Source organism: Sus scrofa, chromosome 13, assembly GCF_054392235.1.
Source record: "Sus scrofa isolate SSC_HxYL_T2T_F1_AM1 chromosome 13, Sscrofa_HxYL_maternal_Yorkshire_Landrace_v2.0, whole genome shotgun sequence".
In the NCBI taxonomy this organism is placed as follows: domain Eukaryota; kingdom Metazoa; phylum Chordata; class Mammalia; order Artiodactyla; family Suidae; genus Sus; species Sus scrofa.
In genome coordinates, this window is record NC_139395.1 from 152,541,905 (window position 1) to 152,565,407 (window position 23,503).

The following is a 23,503-nucleotide window of genomic DNA, read 5'->3' on the forward strand; positions in this document are numbered from 1 at the left end:
GAATCCCAGGGCCATCCCCATCAGACCTAAATTTGCCCAAGAAGAAAATTACAGAGGCAGCAAAAGTGCCGAAGCTGAGGGTAGATAAATGCAGAAACTAGATTCAAACTCTGCTGTGTGCTGAAACCTCTGCTACGTTGTGAGGTGAATACATGTTTAAGGGACAGATAATAACTGTCAAATGTAAGTAGTTATTTATTCATTCCACAGACACCTGTTTTTCAGGTACTGTGCTAGGGCTGGAGAGTCAAAACAGAGCCTTTGTCCCCTCTCCTCGGGGAGCTCATATTCTAGTGGAGAAGTCAGACAAGTGAGTCTAACAAGTAATGGCCAATTGTAAGTATTATGAAGTAGGAGTTCCCATTGTGGCGCAGGGGAAACCAGTCCGATTAGGAACCATGAGGTCGCGGGTTCCATCCTTGGCCTCTCTCAGTAGGTTAAGGATCTGGCGTTGCTGTCGCTGTGGTGTAAGCTGGGCAGCTGTAGCTCCGATTCGACCCCTAGCCTGGGAACCTCCGTATGCTGCGGGTGCAGCCCTAAAAAGACAAAAGACCAAAAAAAAAAAAAAAAAAGTTTTATGAAGTAAACAAAAATGGGCCAAAGTCAGTGGTAACAGAAGGACTCTTGTAGATAGAGTATGTTGGGAAGCTTTCTCTGAGGAGATAGTAGTTAAGTTGATTCCTAAAGAATGAGAAGCTAGCCAGGTGAAGGGGTCAGGAGCTTTCTAAGCATAGTGAATAGCATGTCCAGAGCCCTTGAAGAAGAGAGAAGTTTGCCTTTTGGGGGGAAAAAAAGTCCGTTGTGACTAAAGCTTGGCCAATGAGATGCAGAGGATTAGAGGTGTGGGAGAGGCAAGAGGGACCTGGTTGTACAGGCTCCAGTAGAGGGGATTTGCTCTAATTCTGAGTGCAGAGCAAGGGGTGGACAGGACTTAATATTTTAAGATCACTCTTGCTGCTTGGAGGAGGATGGGTCAGACAACAGAGAATCAAAGTTCTTTGAGAGCAAGACCAAGACAGAGTGACCAGGTTCCATAGAGAGGTGGAAGGGTTCAAAGAAGTGACATTACAAGATTCTTGAAAGAGAAATGTGAAATGGGGTGTGGGAACAGCAGTGAGGACCAGCCAGGCAGAGGGAGCAGCAGGAGCAAAGGCAGGGAGGTGTGGTCCATACTAGGAGAGCAGTAGAGATGGTGCAGGAGTGGTCTCGTATCAGAACCTGCATCGCCTTTTCTGTTCAAAAATGCAGTTTGCAGGTGATGTAATCACCTCCATGCATAGTTTTTTAAAGCTATTAAAATACCCCAGCTATAGAACACAGGAGAGATCTAGGAGTTCCTTCGTGGCTCAGCAGGTTAAGGATCTGATGTTGTCACTATGTGGCTCTGGTTACACCTGTGGCTCGGGTTCAGTCCCTGCATAGGAACTTCTGCATGCTGCAGGGGTGGCCAAACAACAAAAACAACAGCAACAACAACCAAGCAACCAATATACAGGAGAATTTAAGCAGAAATATGTGTAAATATTCACTTGCAACTGCCCTGAAAGACATTATGAGATGTCATAATAAGATGCTGGTCCCTACCTATAAGCAAAAGGTTCAGTTTCGAAGAACTAAGATAAAATTCTATAGAATATGGTAACATATTTACCATTTTGAAATGAGACTAAGTATCTCTGTATCTATCCATATAGAGTCATCATGATAAGACAGTATGAACACAGACTGCCATTGGTGTGAATATTGCTGATCCATATGTCATGAGTTTGGTGATTTTAATTTTTCAGAATGGTGAATAACTTGATAAAAGCTGCAGAATCCCAAAGGACATTCCTCTCTCAACTTATGTAGTAATTGTGTTTCTGGAAAATTCAGTATATGTTAAAACCAGGCAAAAATCCTTTGATGGTATGTGAAATTAGAGTTGGAGCTCTAGTCTCAGATAACTAAGATCAGCTATTTTAGCATTCTGAAAATTGTACAAGATACAGAATTGTTTGTTGTCTTGATCTGCATCGCTGATCCCCAACCACTAAACACCAGGTCACTCCCCTGGTGTTCATTATGACAACTGAAAATGTCTCCACATTTTTTAACAGTACTAAAAACGACAGTACTGCCCTTAGTTTCTGCATGCGTGAAGTGGATAGAACTACCTTCCATCACTTTAAGATTAAATGAGATGATGCATAAAATGTTAATATCAGGGCCTATCCCACTGTAAGGATTCAGTAACCCAACAGTGATAATTTGTTAGTAGTCAAAAATAAAGTTTTAGTCATAAATAGAAGTTAGGACTGGCGATGAAGCTTTAGGAGTCATGTACATAGGTTGATTTAAATATTATAAAACATCAGGCGGAAACTTAAGATTCAGTTTAAGAGGGGTAAAAGTAGGGTCCCATGGCCTTTTCCTAAAATCAATTCAGAAAGGGATGAAGAGTTATGGCTAGGCTCATAAGAGAAAGATAGTCAAGGAGGTCCCATTGTAGCCCAGGCTTATAAACCTGACTGGTATCCATGAGGATGCGGGTGTGACCCCTGGCCTCACTCAGAGGGTTAAGGATCCAGCATTGCCATGAGCTGTGGTATAGGTCATAGATGCAGCTCAGATCCTGCATTGCTCTTGCTGTGGTGTAGGCCAGCAGCTGCAGCTCCTATTTGACCCCTACCCCAGGAGTTTCCATATGCTGTAGTGCAGCCCTGAAAAACAAAAGAAAAAAAAAAAAAAAAACCATTATCTGATGGTACATTATTAGTATAATGTCAAGATCACCAAATGTTGAGACCCATAGCAAGGTGCTACATAGGCTGTGTCCGGGGTTTTTTTGGGGGGCCTGGCTTAGATTTTTTTTTTGTTAATAATTTTTTTATTTTAAAATTATTTATTTATTTTATTTTTTGTCTTTTAGGGCCACAGCCGTGGCATATGGAAGTTCCCAGCCTAGGGGTTGAATCGGAGCTGTAGCTGCCCACCACAGCCACAGCAACGCCAGATCCCAGCCACGTCTGCAACCTGCACCACAGCTCATGGCAATGCTGGATCCTTAACCCACTGAGTGAGGCCAGGGATTGAACCTGCGTCCTCATGCATGCTAGTCAGATTCATTTCCGCTGAGAACTCCTGGGAGCCAGGCTTTAAGAGGGCTGTTGACAAAGGTAGTCAAGAGGAGAGGAAACTGGCAGGAAAAGTTAATGCTACTGAGTCTAGGTATTTGGGGAAAAAAAATGATCAAGGAGAAGACATGACCATTTTTCAAATTATTTAAAGACAGCGGTTTTTGGCAGAAGAGAAAACAAACCTGTTGTTTATAGAAATCTAGGACTTTGTTCTGCAAGTTACAAGAAAGCAAATATTGATTTTGTAGTAAGTAGTCAACCAGACACTTGCTTGTTCTTTCCAGGGATCACATAGGATAGAATTTCATGGACAGAGGTGATTTTGAAAGACTTTCCAACTCTTGAGGCAAACGTGGGAATAGACTCCAGGATGGATCACCCCCACTGGTCACCTGTTAACCTAACGGGATCACTTTTTTCTAGCAAGACCCAAGGCAGATTCTTTCTGGGTCTGCATTGATTTCAGGCATTTGACTACCTGTGAGTAGGTGAACTCACTTGGCCAGAAAGTCCCAACTCTCAAGAGCCTGTGGGGAAAGAAAACTAATAGGTGCACTCAGGGCTGTCTATTTTCCCACCAATTTACTTTGACTTTCTCTCTGCCTCTTTCCCCCAAACACTTCCCCCTCTGGTTTTCCTGGCTAGGTTGCAGCTGAATTTCAGGTAGTTTAAATCATGCTGATCTCATCATTCCAAAATATTTTTTTGTTTCCTTCTTTAGTCATTACTGTGTTAGATAAAAGGTCAGGGAAGCCTCATTTAAGTTTTTCTCTTTTTTTCTTTTCTTTTTTCTTTCTTTCTTTTTTTTTTTTTTTTTTGTCTTTTTGCCTTTTCTGGGGCCACTTCCCACAGCATATGGAGGTTCCCAGGCTAGGGGTTGAATTGGAGCTGTAGCCTCCAGCTTATGCCACAGCCACAGCAACACGGGATCCGAGCCACGTCCGCAACCTACACCACAGCTCACAGCAACACCAGATCCTTAACCCACTGAGCAAGGTCAGGGACCGAACCCACACCCTCATGGTTCCTGGTCGGATTCTTAACCACTGTGCCACGACGGGAACTCCTAAGTTTTTCATATAGTCACCCACTGCCCAGTAGAAAGCCTTTCCTTCTGTGATTCTTTCTGAAGACTTGCTCTAGAACAGTTCCTCTCCTGGGGTCATTCCCCTGACTCCCTCAAGGTGCATATGTGTATGTCTCCGAGGAAACAAGTGTTGTCATTCACTAAATTCCTGAAAAGGGTATATGTGAGAAGACTAAGGGTCACTTAAACCAGTCTCTTCTTAGGTAAGGCAGGTCCCTGATTTTTTGTTTTTAATACTGCATGTCTTTCAACTGCCTTTAGTTAAATTTGTGGTGAATTGTTCAACAAGGACCAGGTTAAGTGGAAGCCTCCCAAAGCTCCCTGCTTGGACCAGGAGCCCCTCTTCTGTGATCTTAGAGCCCTCTGCTCACTGGTGTCAGACCACTTGCTGCAGTGTATTGGAAGCGTCCATTTATGGGACTGTTTTCCATTATTAGATTTTTTTTTTTTTAATGGCTGTACCCATGGCATATGGAAGTTCCCCAGCCAGGTAGTGAATCCAAGCCACATCTGCAACGAGCCACAGCTGCAACAACACCAGATCCTTTAACCCACTGTCCTGGGCTGGGGATTGAACCTGTGCCCTCCCAGCAACCCGAGCCGCTGCAGTCGGATTCTTAACCCACTGCACCACACATCATTACATTTGAAGGAAGGGCCTGTGTTATATTAATTTTCATATTCCAAACACTCAGCATCATACCAGGTATGTGATAGAAATATTCTCAACCTGAACCATTTACCCATAATAAACAAATGGATTCTTCTTTCCTTCCCAAGTAGCCAGTGTTTTAAGCACTTACCCAGAGCGGGTATCTTGTTAGGCATTAGGCATCGGGAGAACAGAGGTAAGCTCCCTGCATGGAGCTTGTGGCCATATCCAAAGGAGAAATGACTTTTGCCACCCCTGGAGCTGCTGCACATGAGCCATATGCACTGAAAGTAGTGCTGACCTTGCAAAAACTCTTCCTTTTATAACAGATGTTAGTTATATGCACATACTCCGCTATTTTCATCCACTCAAAACAAAAATGAAAATGCTTTTTCTGGTTTTCCTCAAAACCATCCATTAAAATGTCTCTCCAGAATCTTCTCTTTGAATACTTGTTACTGTTTTTTCCTCTAAAAATAGAAAGTACAGATTGAAGATACTGATATTCTGCACATAGAAGTGATTTTTGTTTAAAAACTCAATAGGAAAAATTCATGATTTAAAAAAAAAAGAGCAAAGCCATACCTTCTTGTCTGGTTCCCTGGTATGTGTTCTTTTTCTTTTCTAGCTTATACCTATTTTAAATTCCATGGATTTCAGCCTATGCCCAACTACATATTGTAGTTTTCCAAATTTTATTTAAAAGCAGGAACACCCTTTCGTAAAACTTAAGTTAAATCAAGCAGAGTTGTTTGTTGAAAGGAAGAGCCTCTGCTGCTCCTCCCAGGGCCCTAAGGAGGTGCCAGGGAGTCTGGTTTGACAACCGCTAGATCAAATGGTATTTATGTGTCATACTTGGCCATGATATATCCACAGAATTAGACATAAGGAATACCAAGTTCAAAGCACTGTGTTGTCTTTGTTTTAAAGTTCTTTACACTTAAGGAGTTCATGATTTTGAGGAGCATAGCAAAAGTATTTCAAAAAATAGGTTCTGCCTCCCCCACCTGGAGACTCTGATTTAGTAGGTGTGAACTAAGGCTCCAGCCTCTGTAGTTTTAAATAACTCCACTAACCTAGGAGAAGCCTTCTTTCATGTGGTCTTTGAAGTGCAAAAAGTTAGTACATTACTTATGCCTCCGAAGGCCTGCACTGCTTAAATAGGGCTTTTTGGCTTCCTGAGTTGAACTTCAGAGATTTTTAAAAAATACTTCCATTTCCGTTGCAGTCACCATTCCTGCTGCCTGAGCCATTTCCCCTAGGTATATGCATAACTTTGTCAGTGTTTATTGTCCGTCTCCAACCTCTAAAACGTAAGCTTCATTTGGATGGGCATTTTTGTCCATCTTGTTCATTGATTCATCCCATGCTTCTAGAGCAGTGCCAGGCCTGTTGTAGGCAGGCAGTAAATAACTACTATTAATGAGGTGATGCTGATAGGTTATTGGTTAAAAAGACTTTATAATTTTTTTTTTTTTTAGGGCTGCAGGTGTGGCATATGGAAGTTCCCAGGCTAGGGAACGAATCAGAGCTACAGCTGCCGGCCTCTGCCACAGCCACAGCCATGCCAGATCCGAGCTGTGTCTGCAACGTACACAGCAGCTCACAGCAATGCTGGATCCTTGACCCACTGAGCGAGGCCAGGGATCAAACCCACATCCTCATGGATACTGGTCGGTTTCGTTTCTGCTGAACCATGACAGGAACTCCTAAAAACACTGCTTGATTTGCTCTGGAAACCTAACCTCTTCCAACTATAGCATTTTCTGTAAGAAAGTGTTCCAGGTGCCCCACACCGGATGTGCACCGTGTAACACTGCTATACTGCAGAGTTGGTTGTTCTTGATGGGCTGTGACTTTATTTTCAAAACAGGACGTGAAATGGTCTGACTTCGGGTTTCCTGGAAGAAATGGACAGCAAAGTACATTGTGGATCGGCTCCATGGGGGCCCATACACCCTGTCATTTGGACACCTATGGTTGCAACCTAGTATTCCAGGTACAAGGAAGGTAATGCGCATGTGCGTGTGCATGCATGACAGAGAGAGAGAGTGTGTGTGTGTGTGTGTGTGTGAGTGTGTTGCACAGGCAGAGGAATGAGTACCTGGTAGGTGGCAAGGCACCCTGCTCCATCCCGTCAGTCTGTCTCATGACAGGGCAGATCTCTTTACCTCTGGCCCAGACCCTTCTCTAGAAAGTAAGGGGAACAGTTTAGATGGTGGTTTCTGTGTACTGTGTCTTAGCCATGATCAGGATTACTCTCAGAAAGCAGATCCTAACACGCTAGGAGTCCACTCTCAGTTCAGCTAGACTGTTGTCTGCCTAGCTCTGTAATGTAAGAGTCTGTGAGTAGTGTTCAAAGTTTTATTTTAAAACAGAAACACCCTGGAGTTCCCGTCGTGGCGCAGTGGTTAACGAATCCAACTAGGAACCATGAGGTTGCGGGATCGGTCCCTGCCCTTGCTCAGTGGGTTAACGATCCGGCGTTGCCATGAGCTGTGGTGTAGGTTGCAGACGCGGCTCGGATCCCGCGTTGCTGTGGCTCTGGCGTAGGCCGGTGGCTACAGCTCCGATTCAACCCCTAGCCTGGGAACCTCCATATGCCGCGGGAGCGGCCCAAGAAATAGCGCAAAAAAAAAAAAAAAAAAAAAGATAAAACAGAAACACCCTCTCTTCATACCTAAATAAAATAGAACAGAGCAGTTTGTTGAAAAGAAAAGCCTTTGCTACTTACCTGCAAGCCCCTGAGGGGATGCCAGGGAGCCTGGTTTGAGAACTATTGGAACAGATGGTATTTATGGCTCCTTTCAACTCTAAAATTTAATTTGTGCCTCCATGTTGACATAATGCAGGATCGTATTACCTTGGGTAAGTTTTTATCTCCATCTGCCTCTGGGCCCTAAGGGACCTAAGGGCTGAAGCAGCCAATACTTTTGATTCCAGGAGTTATGTGAGTTTGTTTCTGTCACTTGAGGATGTACTTAGGATGTTGTATGTGCAGCCTTATTTTCCCCTAGTTAACAATGTCCCAGTCTCCTCTTCTGGCCTTTCAGGCCATTTACAGAACAGCACAGAGGGAAAAGCAGAAATGACCATGTCTAAGTTCTCAGATACTTAAAAAGGATTGTGACTGGATCCTTAAGAGAAATAGTAAATAAGTAGGTAGATAGATTACATATGCAAAGTGTTTCGGGGTTTTTGGATTTTTTAAATTGGATTATTGTTTAATTGGATTATAATTATATTAGTTTCAAGTGTACAACATAGTAATTGGATATTTTTATACATTGTGAAATGACCACCATAAGTCTAGTTACCATTTGTCACCATACAGGTTTTATAGTATTATTACCTATATTCCCTATGCTCCACAAACATCCTCATGATTTATTTATTTTATAGCTGGAAGCTTGTACCTCTAAATCCCCTTGACCTCCTCCTCCTACCTTCTCTCCTCTAGAAATCACCAATTTGTACTCTGTGAGTGTGTTTCCATTTTGTTTGTTTGTTTTTTAGATTTCACACATAACTGAAATCATATGGTATTTGTCTTTCTTGTCTGACTTATTTCACTTAGTAGAATACCCTCTAGATCATCCACATTATCACAAATGACAGAATTTCATTCTTTTTCATGGCTGAGTAATGTTCCATTGTATGTATGTACGTGTGTGTTTGTGTATACACACCACGTCTTCTTTATCCATTTGTCTGTCGGTGGACACTTAGGTTGCTTCTACATATTAGCTATTGTAAATAGTGCTGCAATGAACATGGGAGGGGGCATGAATCCTTTTGTATTAGTGTTTTTATCTTTTTTTTTCAGATAAATACCCAGAAGTAGAATTGCTGCATCATGCATCATATGATGGTTCTCTCTCTCTCTCTCTCTCTCTCTCTCTCTCTCTCTCTCTCTTTTTTTTTTTTTTTTTGGTTTTTAGGGCTGCACCTATGGCATATGGAACTTCCCAGGCTAGGGGTCAAATCGGAGTTGCAGCTGCTGGCCTATGCCACAACCACAGCCATGTGGGATCCGAGCCATGTCTGTGACCTATACCATAGCTCACGGCAACACTGGATCCTTAACCCACTGAGATGACCTGCCAAGAACTGTCTTTTCCAATCATTATAGTCCTATGGAGCTCAGAATCACCAGCCCCCTTGGCCACCAGAATCATACAGTCAAGAGGTGTCCCCTGTGTATATTGCACACACCTGCTTGCTTTAGCTAGGTAGCTGTAGAGTGGGGCTTGCTCTCTTGTTTCAGGAGGGCAGCAGGAAAATGACTGCTCGTGCCCATAGGCTCAGCAGTGCAGCAAGAGAGTGCCTTCTGTGTGCATGCATGTTGACTTTATTTAGTCTGGGAGCAGAAGAATATTCTGACTGCTCATGTTTGCCAGCTCCAGCCAGGGGACAGGGGTGTGTTGCAGCCTTCCACCCTTACAGACTTTAGCCATGGAGCAGAAGAATGCTGGGACCATTTGTGTCCACCTGCCCCCACCAGGGATGGGGAGGTGCTGTAGTCACTGGAGCTCTCTGGCTTCAGCCTTAAAGCAAGGTAGGACCACAGCTGCTCACCCTCAAGCCCAAGCTTGTCCACTTGTGCACGCAGGTTAGGTGGGGAGCATAGCAATGGCATCTGCCAGTTCTTCCATCTCCTGGGAGCATTTCTACCATCCCCTGCCCCTTCGGTGGATACGTTCAGATTCTAAATGATGTTCCTTCACATATACTCTCAGCACTTTCCAAACTGCTGTTAATTTGCTGGGTTTTGAGACAAGTGAGATCATATACCAGCCCTTTGAGAGGGGAGTCTATTTCCTATAGCAGTTTGGGAACTAACATCTGCCCTGTTAGTTCTCTTTTTTTTTTTTTTTTTTTTTTTGGTCTTTTCTTGGGCCGCACCTGCGGCACATGGAGGGGTCGAATCGGAGCTGTAGCCGCCAGCCTATGCCAGAGCCACAGCAACGTAGGATCCAAGCCGCATCTGCAACCTACACCACAGCTCACGGCAACGCCGGATCCTTAACCCACTGGTGGAGGCCAGAGATTGAACCCGTGACCTCATGATTCCTAGTCGGATTCATTTCCGCTGCACCACGACGGGAACTCCTGCCCTGTTAGTTTTCTAAGCCAGGTGTTTGGGGGCTCATCTGTGCGGTGTAGGTCCCAGGGGCCGAGGCTCCTGAACTGAGGTGCCAACTCTAGGAGAAAGCACCTGTGTGGTGAGGTCCCTCGCTGTTGTGTGCCACCTTGCCAGTGGTGGGGGTTTTGGCAGGAGCATCTCTCTGCCTCTCATACCATCTTGATGTAGTTAGTCCTTTTTCTTCTTTGTTGTGGAGCAGGTGCTCAGCTAGATCTCAGGTTCTTTTCAGAGGAAATTGATCTATATGTAGGCATGTATTTGTTGTGTCTGTAGGAGGAGCTAAGTCCAGGCCCTTCCTCTGCTGCTGTCTTGAACTGTGTGAAATACTTTGTGAAATACTTTGAAAACTGTAAAAGGGCATGAGGTAGGTCCTCCTTGATTCATCGGCTCTTTAATAAACAGCCCAGACCATCTAGGTGCATTATTATGACGATGGATGCACCAGTGGATCAAGTATGCCTGGTCCCGCCTTTTTGGAGTTAATAGTCTGAATCTTAGACTTCATTAGAGAGGGCATCCTTTTAAATAGTGCTTTCCATGTGTTCTGAATTGGGAAACAAGCCGAAGAAATGCAGTTGGAAAAACATCACCAAAAAATACCTAGGTTCTTTCTATGATGCAAAATTAATATAGCTTTATTTTAATTTGAAATAGACCATATTTTCTGGCCTCATATAACACTGGAGTAATAAATAACTATTCAGTAAATACTCACTGAGTATCCTGTCTTGCAGGTACCATGTGTTACAGTGGGAACAGAGGTACATGAATAAGACACCTCTCTGCCCTGAGGGACGTACAGTTAGAGTGCGGGCAAGCCCACAGATTTCTGTGAAATATACATAGGCAGAATGAACACACCCTTGAGAAGGGTTTCCTAGAGCCACAAAACTGAAAAGTAGGAGAGAGAACTTACGTTCTTAGGAGAGATTAGGGAAGGTTTCAGAGAGAAGCTGCCTTTTGAGATGGGCTTTGAGGGGTAGGTGACACGGGTGGGAGGAGCAGAGGGACTAGCGTGAGAGCCCTCGGAAAGCCTAGGGTGTATAGAGGTCCCTGGGAGTCCTCCATGTGAGTTGTGCATTGGAGACAGAGGGTCTGGGGGGAAAGGCTGGATGGAGCCTTAGGGTCTCTTTTCTTTTTCATTTTTACAGCCGCACCTGAGGCACATGGAAGTTCCTGGGCCAGGAGCCGGATCGGATCTGCACATGCTGGCCTATGCTACTACAGCCACAGCAACTCGGGATCCGAGCTGCATCTGTGACTTAGGCCACAGCTCGCGTCAACACTGGGTCTTTAACCTACTGAGCGAGACCAGGCATTGAACCTGCATCCTCACAGACGCTAGGTCGGGTTCTTAACCCACGGAGCCACAATGGGAACTCTAAGCCAGAAGATCTCAATGCCCAGGCAAATACTGCTTATTCTCTGTTCTTTCAGCATCAGGCCATGAGAGGTTTTTGGAGCACATGGTGATTGATTATCTTTTCTGATTAACCAGGCAAGGATGCATATATATTACATTTTAAGCCAAGCCAAGCAAATTGTATGGGATGTTATCATCATGGCTATTCCTTTGGGAAACACAGCTATGGTGTAGAGGTTTGGAGATCTGTGACCTGAGACTGGGTCCACCGCTAACACAAGCCCAGTGAACAACACCGAGCCAACCCTGGCTCCCTCTTCCACGTCTTTAAACGTTGAGATGAGTTGACCTCTTAAGAGTCCTGTTAGCTCTATCATTCCAAATATACTAAATGCTAAAAATTCTCCCAAACGAGCCATAGGTCCAGTGGAATGAAGCAGTTTTATCATCTCTAAGGCAAAAGAAGATTTTAGTGTGTACTTCCTAGTTTGAGAACAGCAGTCAGCTATTTTTAAAGGACATCTTTTGAAAGGATATGACAGGCCTGCTGTAACTGTAAGGGGTCACTAGAGGGCTTTAGAGCTTGCCTCAGATCTGGGTTCCTTCTCTCCTCCCCTCCCCGAGCTATTTATTTCTGTCTGTGTGTGCCTCTTCTTTTTTTACACTTCTCCCCTCTTTTGCCTCAGACATCCTCCCTCTTGGCTCAGAGTATTGGTGTATCTAGTGTTTTGTGAGTTAAGATTTATGGCTTGCACTTTTCAAAAAATGTTTTAATTGCTGAAACATTTTACAGTTTTTGAAAATTCCTATATTTTACTACTTTTTAGTTATGTGCATCCATCATTTGTGCATTTCTCTCTCTGAATGGATTAACAAATGTTTAACGTAAGTAATTTATGACCCAAACAGCAGAAGTTTGGAAACTAGTGGATAGAAGCGTGAGTGGTTACTCTGGATAAAATAAGAATACAGAGATTTGGGAGTTCCCATTGTGGCTCAGTGATAACAAGCCCAGCTGGTATCCAAGAGGATGTGGGTTCGACCCCTGGCCTTGCACAATGGGTTGGGGATCCAGCCTTGCTGTGAGCTAGAGTGTAGATCGCAGACATGGCTCGGATCCAGCATTGCTGTTGTTGTGGCATAATCTGGCAGCTGCAGCTCCAATTAGATCCCTAGCCTAGGAACTTCCGTAAGCCACGGATGCGGCCCTAAAAAGCAAAAAAAAAAAAAAAAAAAAAAAAAAAAGGAATATAGAGATTTGAAAGAATGATTGTTCTGGGTAGATCTAGACTCAGGGATAGAAACAGTTTATGAGGCGGCTGACTTTGAGATGAGAAAGAATGATCTTACAAACAAGATCCTATCCCTGCAAAGGGACTACTCAGGGCATCGTGTGATACGCACTAGTGGCTGTCCCATCTCCACCAGGTGTGTGTCTGCACAGGAGATACTGGGTGCGAGATGGGCCTGGTGACCCCTGAGGTGGTCCTTTATGGATTGAAGGAAAATGAACATTTAGCTGCTGCCTTCTTACATGTTTTATCTCCAGTTTAGAGTACTAACAACTTGTATCTTATTTTTTTAATTTAGGAAAAGATGGCATCTCTTTCCTCCTGAAGATACTCCTTTTCTTTATCCGACTAGAATCCCTTATGAAGAATCTAGTGTGTTCAGCAAAATTAATGTTGTCAATCCTGATTTAAAACGTTTCCCTCAGTTCCAGAAAGCTCGAAGGCATATGGTTACACTGAGCCCAGGACAGGTAATGAGAGCTTTAAAATATTGGTGACCTGTCAGTGAACACCTCGGCCGTGGCTTCTTTGAGATCCTTAGGCCACATGCCTCCCTGCCACTACAAAGAAGAATGGTTCCTTCCCTGCTGCTTTGCTACTGAAAAGTAGCTTCCCCAGTTGGAGGCTTCGCACACTTCAAGAAGGGAGATGGGAAGAGGGAACACAGCTCCCCCTGCTGGTGAAGAGGAGAATGGACTGTAGAGGAAGATCCAAAAGCTCAGTTATTTTTATTCAGGTTCAGAGAAAGTGTCAAGACATGAGTACTTGAGCACCTCTGGAACATTTATTTTCACTTCTGGAACATTATTATCCAGACACACAAATACAGATTCAAATACATCCAGTTAGTGGGCCAACAGAAGCAGAATGAACTGAGAATGATTTTGTGTTGGGGAGGGTTTTTTTTTTTAATTGAAGTATAGTTAATTCACAATATTATGTTAGTTTCAGGTGTATAGCAAAGTGAGTCAGTTATACAGATATATTTTTTCAGATTGTTTTCCATTACAGTTTAAGATATTGAATATAGTTCCCTGTGCTAATAGTAAATCCTTCCTGCTTATCTAGTTTATGTGTAATCGTTTATGTCTTTTAATCCCATATTCCTAATATATTCCTCCCCCTCTTCCATTTCCCTTTTGTTGAACCATAATTTTTTTCCTGTGTTTGAGGCTGTTTCTGTTTGTATATAGATTCATTCGTATTTTTTTTAGATTCCACATATAGAACATTTGTTTTGTTTTGTTTTTTCTCTTTTTGCCTTTTCTAGGGCCACTCCCATGGCATGTGGCGGCTCCCAGGCTAGGGGTCGAATCGGAGCTGTAGCCACTGGCCTACACCAGAGCCACAGCTACAAGGGATCTGAGCCGTGTCTGCAGCCTACACCACAGCTCACGGCAACGCCAGATCCTTAACCCACTGAGCAAGGCCAGGGATCGAACCCCTCAACCTCATGGTTCCTAGTCGGATTCGTTAACCACTGCGCCATGACGGGAACTCCAAAACATATAATATTTGTTGAGAATAATTTGCTTTTAAGGAAGGATGTGTGTTACTTTTGGAACTGACTTGTCTCTGAAACATTTCCAAAGATTTAGTACTAAGTACTGCAACCCAGTGGGGAAAATTACCCTTACAACACTGGCCTTTGCTGTCTGATATTTTATTTACAATTTGTAAGATTTTCATAGTCTCTTTAGATTTTATTCCCTCGATTATCCCTCTTCTCTTTGCTCCCTTCTTATTGGCTTTCTTCCTGCTTCCTTTATTTGCAAGCGTTCTAGCTCAAACAGTTGGCCTCAATTGCCTCAACCCATGAGCAGTCACTCCCCATTCACCCATCCCATGTCCTGACAGCTACTTCTTTACTTCCTTTCTGTATAGATTTATCCGTTCTGGACATTTCACATAAGTTGTAGGGGTTCTTTTGTCTTTTTTTAGGACCACACCCTAAAAAATGGCATATGGAAGTTCCCGGGCTAGGGGTCCAGTCGGAGCTACAGCTGCCAGCCTACCCCACAGCCACAGCAACACGGGATCCAAGCCTCTTCTGCAACCTACACCTCAGCTCATGCCAGCGTCAGATCCTTAACCCACTGAGCGAGGCCAAGGATCGAACTTGCAACCTCATGGTTACTATTTGGATGCATTTCCACTGCGCCACAGCGAAAACTCCCTCACATAAATTTAATTGTACAGTCTGTGGTCTTTCATGTCTGATGTCTTTCGTGAAGTGTAATATCCTCCAGATTCCCCCATGCTATAGAATGTTATCAGTACTTCATTCCTTTTTATGGCTGAGTATATTCCTTTCTGTGGATATGCATTTTATTTATCCATTGAATAGCTGATGGATATTTGGGTTGTTTCCACTTTTTGTTTATTATAAATAATGCTGCTGTGGATATTTGTGTACACGTTTTTGTATGAGCATATGTTTTCAGTTTGCTAGGACATACAGGAAGGAGTGGAATTGCTAGGTCATGGGATAACTGTGTCGTTTAACTTTGGGGGAATTGCCAAACTTTTCCACAGCAGCTGTACCACCTTAAATTTCCACCAGCAATGTGTGAGTTTCTTCCCATCCTCACCACGGTGTGTTATTTTCCATTATCCTCCTCATCATAATCATCTTCACTGTGGCCGTTCAGTGTAAAGGGAAAGGTTCTGCTAAGTCTTTTTTTCCTTCTATTTTAATAGCTAGATGTGACTGTTTCTGTCCATTGTATTAGTTTTCCTTACATCATGCTCATTCCTGAATTCACGATAACCTGGCTCTCTCTCTCTCACCACTTTACTGAAAGTATACTTTGTGACAGGACATCTGTGACCTCCTAATGACTAAATCCAGTGGCCAAAGTGGCTGTTTTTAGTGCCCCTTCTCCTAAAAGGATCTCTCTTCCCATCTCCTTGTCCAGAGCAAGTGCCATTTTCCTAAATCTGAAAATTGAGGTCCTCTCCACCTCCTCTGCTCAGCCTTCCTAGGAAATCTAAGTCTAGACAAGTACAACACGTACTGAATCTGCCCACTGCTTTTGTTTCCTGGATGTTCCTATTTAAATCTTTTTTTCCCCTTTTTTTACTTTATGGCCACACCTATGACACAGCATGTGGCAACAGCAGATCCTTACCCCCACGGAGCCAGGCCAGGGATTGAACCCGCATTGTCATAGAGACATCAGGTCCTTATGCCCCTGAGCCACAGTGGAGCCCCTTCCTATTTAAATCTTAACATTTAGTTTAGTGATTGGACCATTGCAAGACTCTGTCCTTCCCAGATTTTCCTATGATGTCACTCTTTTAACCATCCCCATACTCAAAACTTCTCAGCAACTAAGAATACCTATAGGATAAAATCTAGATAGTTTATTCGGAATTCACTTTATTTCCCATTACTCCTTGTGCAGTAGTAAGACTGGTCTGCTGGCTGCCCCTCCACGGTGCCACCTCGCTTGCCCACTTCTCCCTCCTGGCACGTCCTCCTTCTCTCCTGATCCTGGTTCCATCACACTTCCTCCATCCAGTTTGCCCCTGACTCCCTAGTCTATGCTGCTTCTCCCATCTCTGAAGTTCTCTGGCACCAGTATCCACTCTGCGGATTTACTCCTTATATACTTAAATATAATGCTTCCTTTCTATATATATATTTTTTTCTTTATATTTTTGGCCATCCCACAGCATATGGAGGTCCCAGGCCAGGGATCAGATCCAAGCTGTGGTTTCTACCTAAGCTGCAACTGTGGCAACACTGGATCCTTAACCCACTTGGCCAGGCCGGAGAGCAAACCTGTGTCCCAGTGCTCCCAAGACACGACCAATCCCGTTGCGCCACAGCAGGAACTCCTCTTTATATTATTTTTTCATCGGTGTAATTTTACACTGTGAGAAGGCAGAAACTATGGCCTGTATTTTTTTATCTATCCATTCTCAGAACACATAAAAATATTTTGTGATGGAAAGGGAGAAAAATTACAGTTTCAGAATCCTTTACTAAGATATGGATGCAGATGGAGAACATCCAGGATTAAGGAGAGTAGAGACTAGAGAAGCTGGTAATATCCTTGTGGAACATGGAAACTTGTTAATTAAAAATAAATGGATTGTGGGTTTTGTTTTTTTTTTTTTTTTTCATTTCTCTTACCTATTGCAATATTGCTATAAACTCTTTTGTATTCATTCTCTTTCCTAGCAGCTTCAATCAAGGTCTGATTCTCACATAAAAATAAAATATCCTGTTCTTGTGCTAACCATTTTTTGTTTGGGTTTCAGGTTCTGTTTGTTCCTAGACACTGGTGGCATTATGTGGAATCCATTGATCGTGTCACTGTCAGTATAAACTCATGGATTGAACTGGTACTTTTTTTTTTCCTAAAAAAAATGTAATCTCCCTGTTTTTAAGATATATAGCACCTGTCTGTAGAACTTGATGATTAATTTTAACCAACACTCCAGTATTAGTTTTGCTTTTGTTTTTACTTTGATCTCTCGTGTGTGTGTGTGTGTGTGTGTGTGTCTTTTTTGCCTTTATGGGGCGCACCTGCTACATATGGAGGTTCCCAAGCTAGGGGTCTAATCAGAGCTGTTGCTACTGGCCTACACCACAGCCACAGCAATGCCGGATCCGAGCCGCCTCTGCAACCTACACCACAGCTCATGTCCACACCGGATCCTTAACCCACCAAGCAAGGCCAGGGATCGAACCTGCAACCTCATGGTTCCTAGTCGGATTTGTTTCCGCTACACCACGACGGGAACTCCTGATCCCTGCTGCTTTCTTCTGTGCTGTGTTGATGGATGGTGAGGTTGGAAACAGGATTTTTGTGACACACCATTTTCTTTCTTTGAAGAGCACTTCATAGGCCCTGATGTTAGTGTGCCAGCTCTTTTCCCTTGACCAGTGTTGTTAGGAGAATTGTGTTAGGCCTGGCTGGACCTGTTGCATATGTCCCACATTGCAGTCCCTTCTCACACTGTCTGGGCTGGAAATATCTTCTTGGTTCAGGGTCCTCACTACTAATTGAGGAATTCTCAGACCTGACTTACACATTTTCTCAGAGCAGTTTTTCAGTGCTAGGTTCTTCTCATTACATTTCTGCCAAAGGCTTTTCCCCTTCATTGTGCTAAGCTCAATCCTGGTTGCCTGCTTTACTTGATAATTAGAATGGTTACCATTGGGAGTTCCCATTGTGGTGCAGTGGAAATGAATCTAATAGCCATGAGGACACAGGTTTGATCCCTGGCCTCTCTCAGTGGGTGAAGGATCCAGCATTGCTGAGAGCCGTGGTGTAGGTCACAGACGGGGCGTGGATCCCATGTTGCTGTGGTTGTGGCGTAGGCTGGCAGCTGGAGGTCTGATTAGACCCCTGGCCTGGGAACTTCCCTATGCCACACGTGCCCTAAAAAGCAAAAAAAAAAAGTTACCATTATGGCTCAAGTCTGTCTCTTCAACTTAAGGCTTCATTGCATCTGTGCGTTCTTTAACCAAAGGCTTTGATGGCAGCCATGTCCTCATTAATCTGAGGCCTTGAATGCATCCCTCCTTTCCTGTACCCAAAGTCTTGATTGCGTCTCTCTCCTCTCTTTGGCTGCAGCATCCTCCCCTCAATCAGGCTTTTCTTATCCTTTGGTAGTGGGAAGGGCTTTGGCACAGGGGGAGCATCAGGAATACTGTGACAGGAAGCTCTATTGTGTGGCCTTAGAAAAGAGTGTTAACCCTTGGGTGAGAGGTGTGACAGGAGATCAGTAGACTCACAGTTAGAAATTTCTGCTCGCCACATGCTGAACTGAAGTCAAAGCAAATGTCACAATAGAGTCCATGGAGTCCACTTCCAAAGTCACATCTGTAATAGCCTTGACAGGTGCTTCGCTTCCCAAGGTAGCTCATTCCTCTGTGGAGATGTCATCTGCCTTCTTGTAACCATACCCATTGCTTCTAACACCATACAGAGTATTTTTTTCTTTTTAAATATTTGAAGGGGATACCCTTTAAGGCTAGCATCTTTCAATCAGCATAATGTTTTCAAGAATCATCCATATAATAGTATGTATTAGTACTTCTTTCCTTTTTTAATGGCTAAAAAATATTTTATTGTATAGATATACCACGTTTTGTTTTTCTACTAATCAGTTGATGGACACTGGGTTGAGTCTGCGTTTGGCTGTTATGAATAATGGACTGTTAAATTTGTGCACAAGTTTCTGTGTGGCCGTACGCTTTCATTTCTCTTGGTTGTATACTGAAAAGTGGAATTGCTGGGTCATATATGGTATATTAGCCTAGACAGGCCAGTAGAAATGGAAATTCAGACCAGAGTTGAAGTTGCAGTCTGGAGTCTAAAATATATAAGACAGTATGACAGGCTGGAAACTCACCTAGGTTTTCTGTTAAAATCTTGAGGCAGAGTCCCTTCTCCAGGAGTCCCCGCGGTGGCACAGTGGAAACGAATCTGACTAGTATCTGTGAGGATGCAGGTTCAATCCCTGGTCTGGCGTTACTATGAGCTGTGGTGTAGGTCACAGACACGATTTGGATCTGGCGTTGCTGTGGTGTAGACCGGCAGCTGCAGCTCTGATTAGACCCCTAGCTTGGACTTCCATATGCTGCGAGTACAGCCCTAAAAAGAAAAAAAGAGAAAAAAAAAAAGAATCCCTTCTCTTTTAAGAAACCTTAAATTTTGCTCTTAAAGCCTTTGAACTGATTGAAGTCAGCATTATTGAGGATAATCTCCTTTTCTTAAAGTCAGCTGATTATAAATGTTAATCCTATCTACAAAAGGTCTTCACAGCAACATCTAGTGTTTGACTATGCAGTGGGTCACTGTAACCTAACCAACCTGATTTATACAATCAACCGTCTGGTAATTCTACATTCACCTTCTAGGGAATTGCCAGGCTGTTTTCCAAAGCAGCTGCTCCGTTTACATTCCCAACAGTGTACAAAAGTTCTGATTTCTCTGCATTTACCAACACTTATTGTTATCAGCCTTTTTTATTATAGCCATCCTGGTGTGAAGTAGTGCCTCATCTTGGGTATTTGCTTTTTAAATTTTTTTTTTTTTACTTTATTATTTTATTTTATTTTTGTCTTTTTAGGGCTGCACCGACAGCACATGAAGGTTCCCAGGCTAGGGGTCTAATTGAAGCTACAGCTGCCAGCTTACACCACAGCTCACAGCAATGCCGGATCCTTAACCCACTGAGCAAGGCCGGGGATCCTTGTGGATCCTGGTCAGATTCATTTCTGTTCAGCCACAATAGGAACTTCATGCTTTTTTTTTTTTTTTTAATTTAATGTTGTGTTCCTAAGATTCATCAGTGTTGTCACATGTAGCTTGTCATTATCACTGTGGGGTAATACCCTCTTGAGTTGATGTACTACAATTTATTGGTTCACTCATCTCTTGATGGATAATTAAGTTTCCATTTTTTCCGCTTTTATAATTAGAAGATTCTTATATGCATGTGCAGGAGTTTCTCGAGAGAGTATGTATATATCTAGGAGTGGGATTGCTGGTCTATGGGGTATCAATACTCAGTTTTATGGGATAATGCCAACATGTTTTCCAAATGGCTCTGTCAGTTTGCACATCTACTATAATGCACATTTCTCCACCATTTGGAATTATCAGACTCTCTTTTGACAGTTTTGTGGGTTTCTCGATTTACATTTCCCTGATTATTAATGAGGTTAAGCTTATTTTCATGTGTTAATTGGCCATACCATCTTTTTTTGAAATGTTTGTCTTCGTGTTTTAAAATTATTGGGTCATTTGTCTTATTGATGTGTATAGATTCTTTATATATTCTGCATATTCATCTCATCAATTACATGTTACATCTAGCTTGGGTTTTTTTCCTTTATGGTATCTTTTGATGAACAAAAGTTATTGATTTTAATAAAATGCAATAGTTTATACTTACTGTATCTTTAAAAAACATATTTAGATGTTTGGCCATCTCATTCTGTTGGCAGAGTGTGTTTATTATAATTTTTGTACATTCCTAAAAAAATTAGCTTATCAAACTAGGGATGATTTCTTTGTATGTAATACTTTAAAAAATATATATATATATATAGCCTGGGAACCTCCATATGCCGCGGGAGTGGCCCTGGAAAAGGCAAAAAGACAAAAAAAAAATATGTATATAAATAAATATAAATAAATATAAATATAAATATACATAGGGTTAGGGTTAGGGTTATACATATTTTTTGTATATTTATATTTATATTTATTTATATACATATATATATTTTTTTTGTCTTTTTGCCTTTTCCAGGGCCACTCCCGCGGCATATGGAGGTTCCCAGGCTAGGGGTCGAATCGGAGCTGTAGCCGCTGCTTACGCCAGAGCCACAGCAATGCCAGATCCAAGCCACGTCTGCGACCTACACCACAGCTCACGGCAATGCCGGATCCTTAACCCACTGAGCGAGGCCAGGGATCGAACCTGAAACCTCACGGTTCCTAGTCAGATTCATTAACCACTGAGCCACCACAGGAACTCCTAAAAAAATAACTTTAAACATGTCAGAGGATGGCAAATACGGGAAAAAAAAAATCACAAGGTGGTTCACACTTCAGACCTATGTCTTAGAGACAGGATACATACTTAAATTTGGTTGCCGAAATATTCTGCAACCCTTCTAGATGGCAGAGGATAGTGAATACATAAAAATTGTGCTCTGCCAGCAATGTAGTCATTCCTTTAATAACAAATCTTATGTTAATAAGAGGACAGAACTTGTAATTAAGAGACTCTACTCTTTGTTTTCAGCAGTGAGACAAAGAAACAAATGAAAAATATGTCTTCTTTGTTTTTTAACCTCAACCAAGGAAGAGGACCACCAAGCCCGGGTGGAGGAGGCCGTTACCCGCATGCTTGTGTGTGCCCTGAAGACTGCAGAGAATCCACATAATACCAGAGCTTGGTTAAACCCAACTGAGGTAGGCCCCTTCTGGCTTTCATCATGTTCTCCAATTAATGTAAGTGCCAATAACCATTTTCAAGGGTTTATCTTTTTCCTTAGGTTGAGGCAACATCCCATGAAGTCAACTGTCGCTACCTGAATGGAGCCGTTTCTGCTTTTTTGGATCATTACCGAACATCAAAGGTAGCAGGAACCCAAGGCCTGAGAACAAATGGAGAGAACACGATAAATGAAGCATCAAATGTGCACAGCCACCTGCAGGCAGAACAAACTGGTAGCCACAACTTAACTTCGGGAACAGTGAGACAGGAGACAGCAAGTCCCTTCGGCCCTGATCTGGTTCCTGTGACACCAAGTTCCCAAGAACCAACCTCAGAAAGAGGAGGCATATTTGAAAGCGATGGTGAAGACTCTGCTGGCAAAAATGGAAAACATTTTGGAAAACTGCATTATACCAAAAGGCAGCGCATGATGAATGAACGTGAGGATGCAGTTGTGGAACCAATCACTGCAGGTTGTACTGTGGCCCCTTCCCAAACACTCATTTCTACAGATGACTTGCTGGACTGCTTGGTGAATCCACAAGTAACCAGGATAGTGGCACAACTTTTGATTCAAGGAAGAAGCTTGTGACTCTACTAGAAAATGACTTTTTAAATAATATTTTAAGAGTGTTTTTTAAATAATAGGATTTTAAAACAAAAGATAGAACAGGAAAAGGTCAATTTGCACATGCATATACATGTACTGTTCTTACCTAGTCACATTTTAGTCTGTGGGCACCTTCTTGCATACACATCACTCTTTGGCCAACTTGGCTCTTTGTTTTCTTTGTATACCTCTTTCTTCAGTGCCTTTGCCTTTCCTCTCCCATCTCATCCCTTCAGCCTATCTCAAATGCAAACCCCTAGTTTCTCAACAGGAAATAGTTTCTCCATCAGCCTCCAGCAGGGGTCAGCTTGTTTTTGTAAATAAAGTTTTATTGGAACACAGCCATGCCATTCATTTACAGATCGTCTGTGGTGACGTTAGGGTTACTGGGGCAGAATTAAGTATCCACAGAGACTACATGGCTTGTAAATCTGAAGCAACTCACTATGTCTCCTTATAGTAAAAGTTTGCTAACTCTTGATCTAATCCATCTATTGGGTGAGTTTGTCGCCTTGATCTGAAGTGATCACGCTTCTCAAACCTGCAGAATTCTCACTAGTTAACCCCTATCAACCAGTGCAGAACACCAATCAGGAGAAAAGCAGTTGGGGGTTAAATATGAGGTCTCCTTGTGGAAGGAACTGAGATTTAGAAAGACCAACCCTGGGAATGAAAAGGGCCAGCTGTGACTGACTCCTGAAACTAACTAAAAGCACGTTTTGGTGAAATTGATCCCACTCTCATTACATTTGCAGGCTGTGGGGATAATTATTATTACTGTCTGAGTAAGAATTTTAAAATTAGGAAAACATTGATCTCAGTAACTATTGATTGAAACAAACATGACAGAAAAGATACACAAAGTCACCTTTTAAGAAGAATTGACTGATTCTCAGTCTTCACTGAGGGTATCAAAAAATCCAAAGGAAGTATGTGCTTTCTAGGGGGTTCCTGTCGTGGCGCAGGAGAAACGAATCTGACTAGTAACCATGAGGTTGCGGGTTTGATCCCTGGCCTTGCTCAGCGGGTTAGGGATCTGGTGTTGCTGTGAGCTGTGGTATCGGTTACAGACGCAGCTCAGATCTGGCATGGCTGTGGCTGTGGTGTAGGCCAGCAGCTGAAGCTCTGATTCGACCCCTAGCCTGGGAACTTCCATATGCCACAAAAAAATGTATGTGCTTTCTGGGAGAAAAGGAGGGAGGTGAACGTAACCAGGAAAAGAAAGTTCTGGAAAAAATCCCTGTTAACACTTAACCAGCAT

General features: G+C 42.9%; 1 protein-coding gene across 33 annotated transcripts in view; it reads left to right on the plus strand.

The window, feature by feature from the left end:
• HSPBAP1 (HSPB1 associated protein 1) overlaps nucleotides 1–22,583 on the plus strand; it is a 65,427-nt gene extending 42,844 nt beyond the window's left edge. For 11 of the 33 annotated variants that reach the window (XM_084991020.1, XM_084991021.1, XM_005670166.4 and 8 more), the window contains 5 exons: nucleotides 6,732–6,868; nucleotides 12,958–13,129; nucleotides 16,929–17,012; nucleotides 21,497–21,607; nucleotides 21,691–22,583. In XM_084991020.1, the coding sequence (XP_084847146.1) occupies nucleotides 6,732–6,868; nucleotides 12,958–13,129; nucleotides 16,929–17,012; nucleotides 21,497–21,607; nucleotides 21,691–22,224 (1,038 nt within the window). In that variant the 3' untranslated portion in view covers nucleotides 22,225–22,583. Of the gene's footprint in view, nucleotides 1–6,731; nucleotides 6,869–12,957; nucleotides 13,130–16,928; nucleotides 17,013–21,437; nucleotides 21,608–21,690 lie in introns of all 33 variants that reach the window. The other 22 variants (XM_084991033.1, XM_084991037.1, XM_084991031.1 and 19 more) reach the window with 6 other exon arrangements.
• The last annotated feature ends 920 nt before the right edge of the window (nucleotides 22,584–23,503 follow it).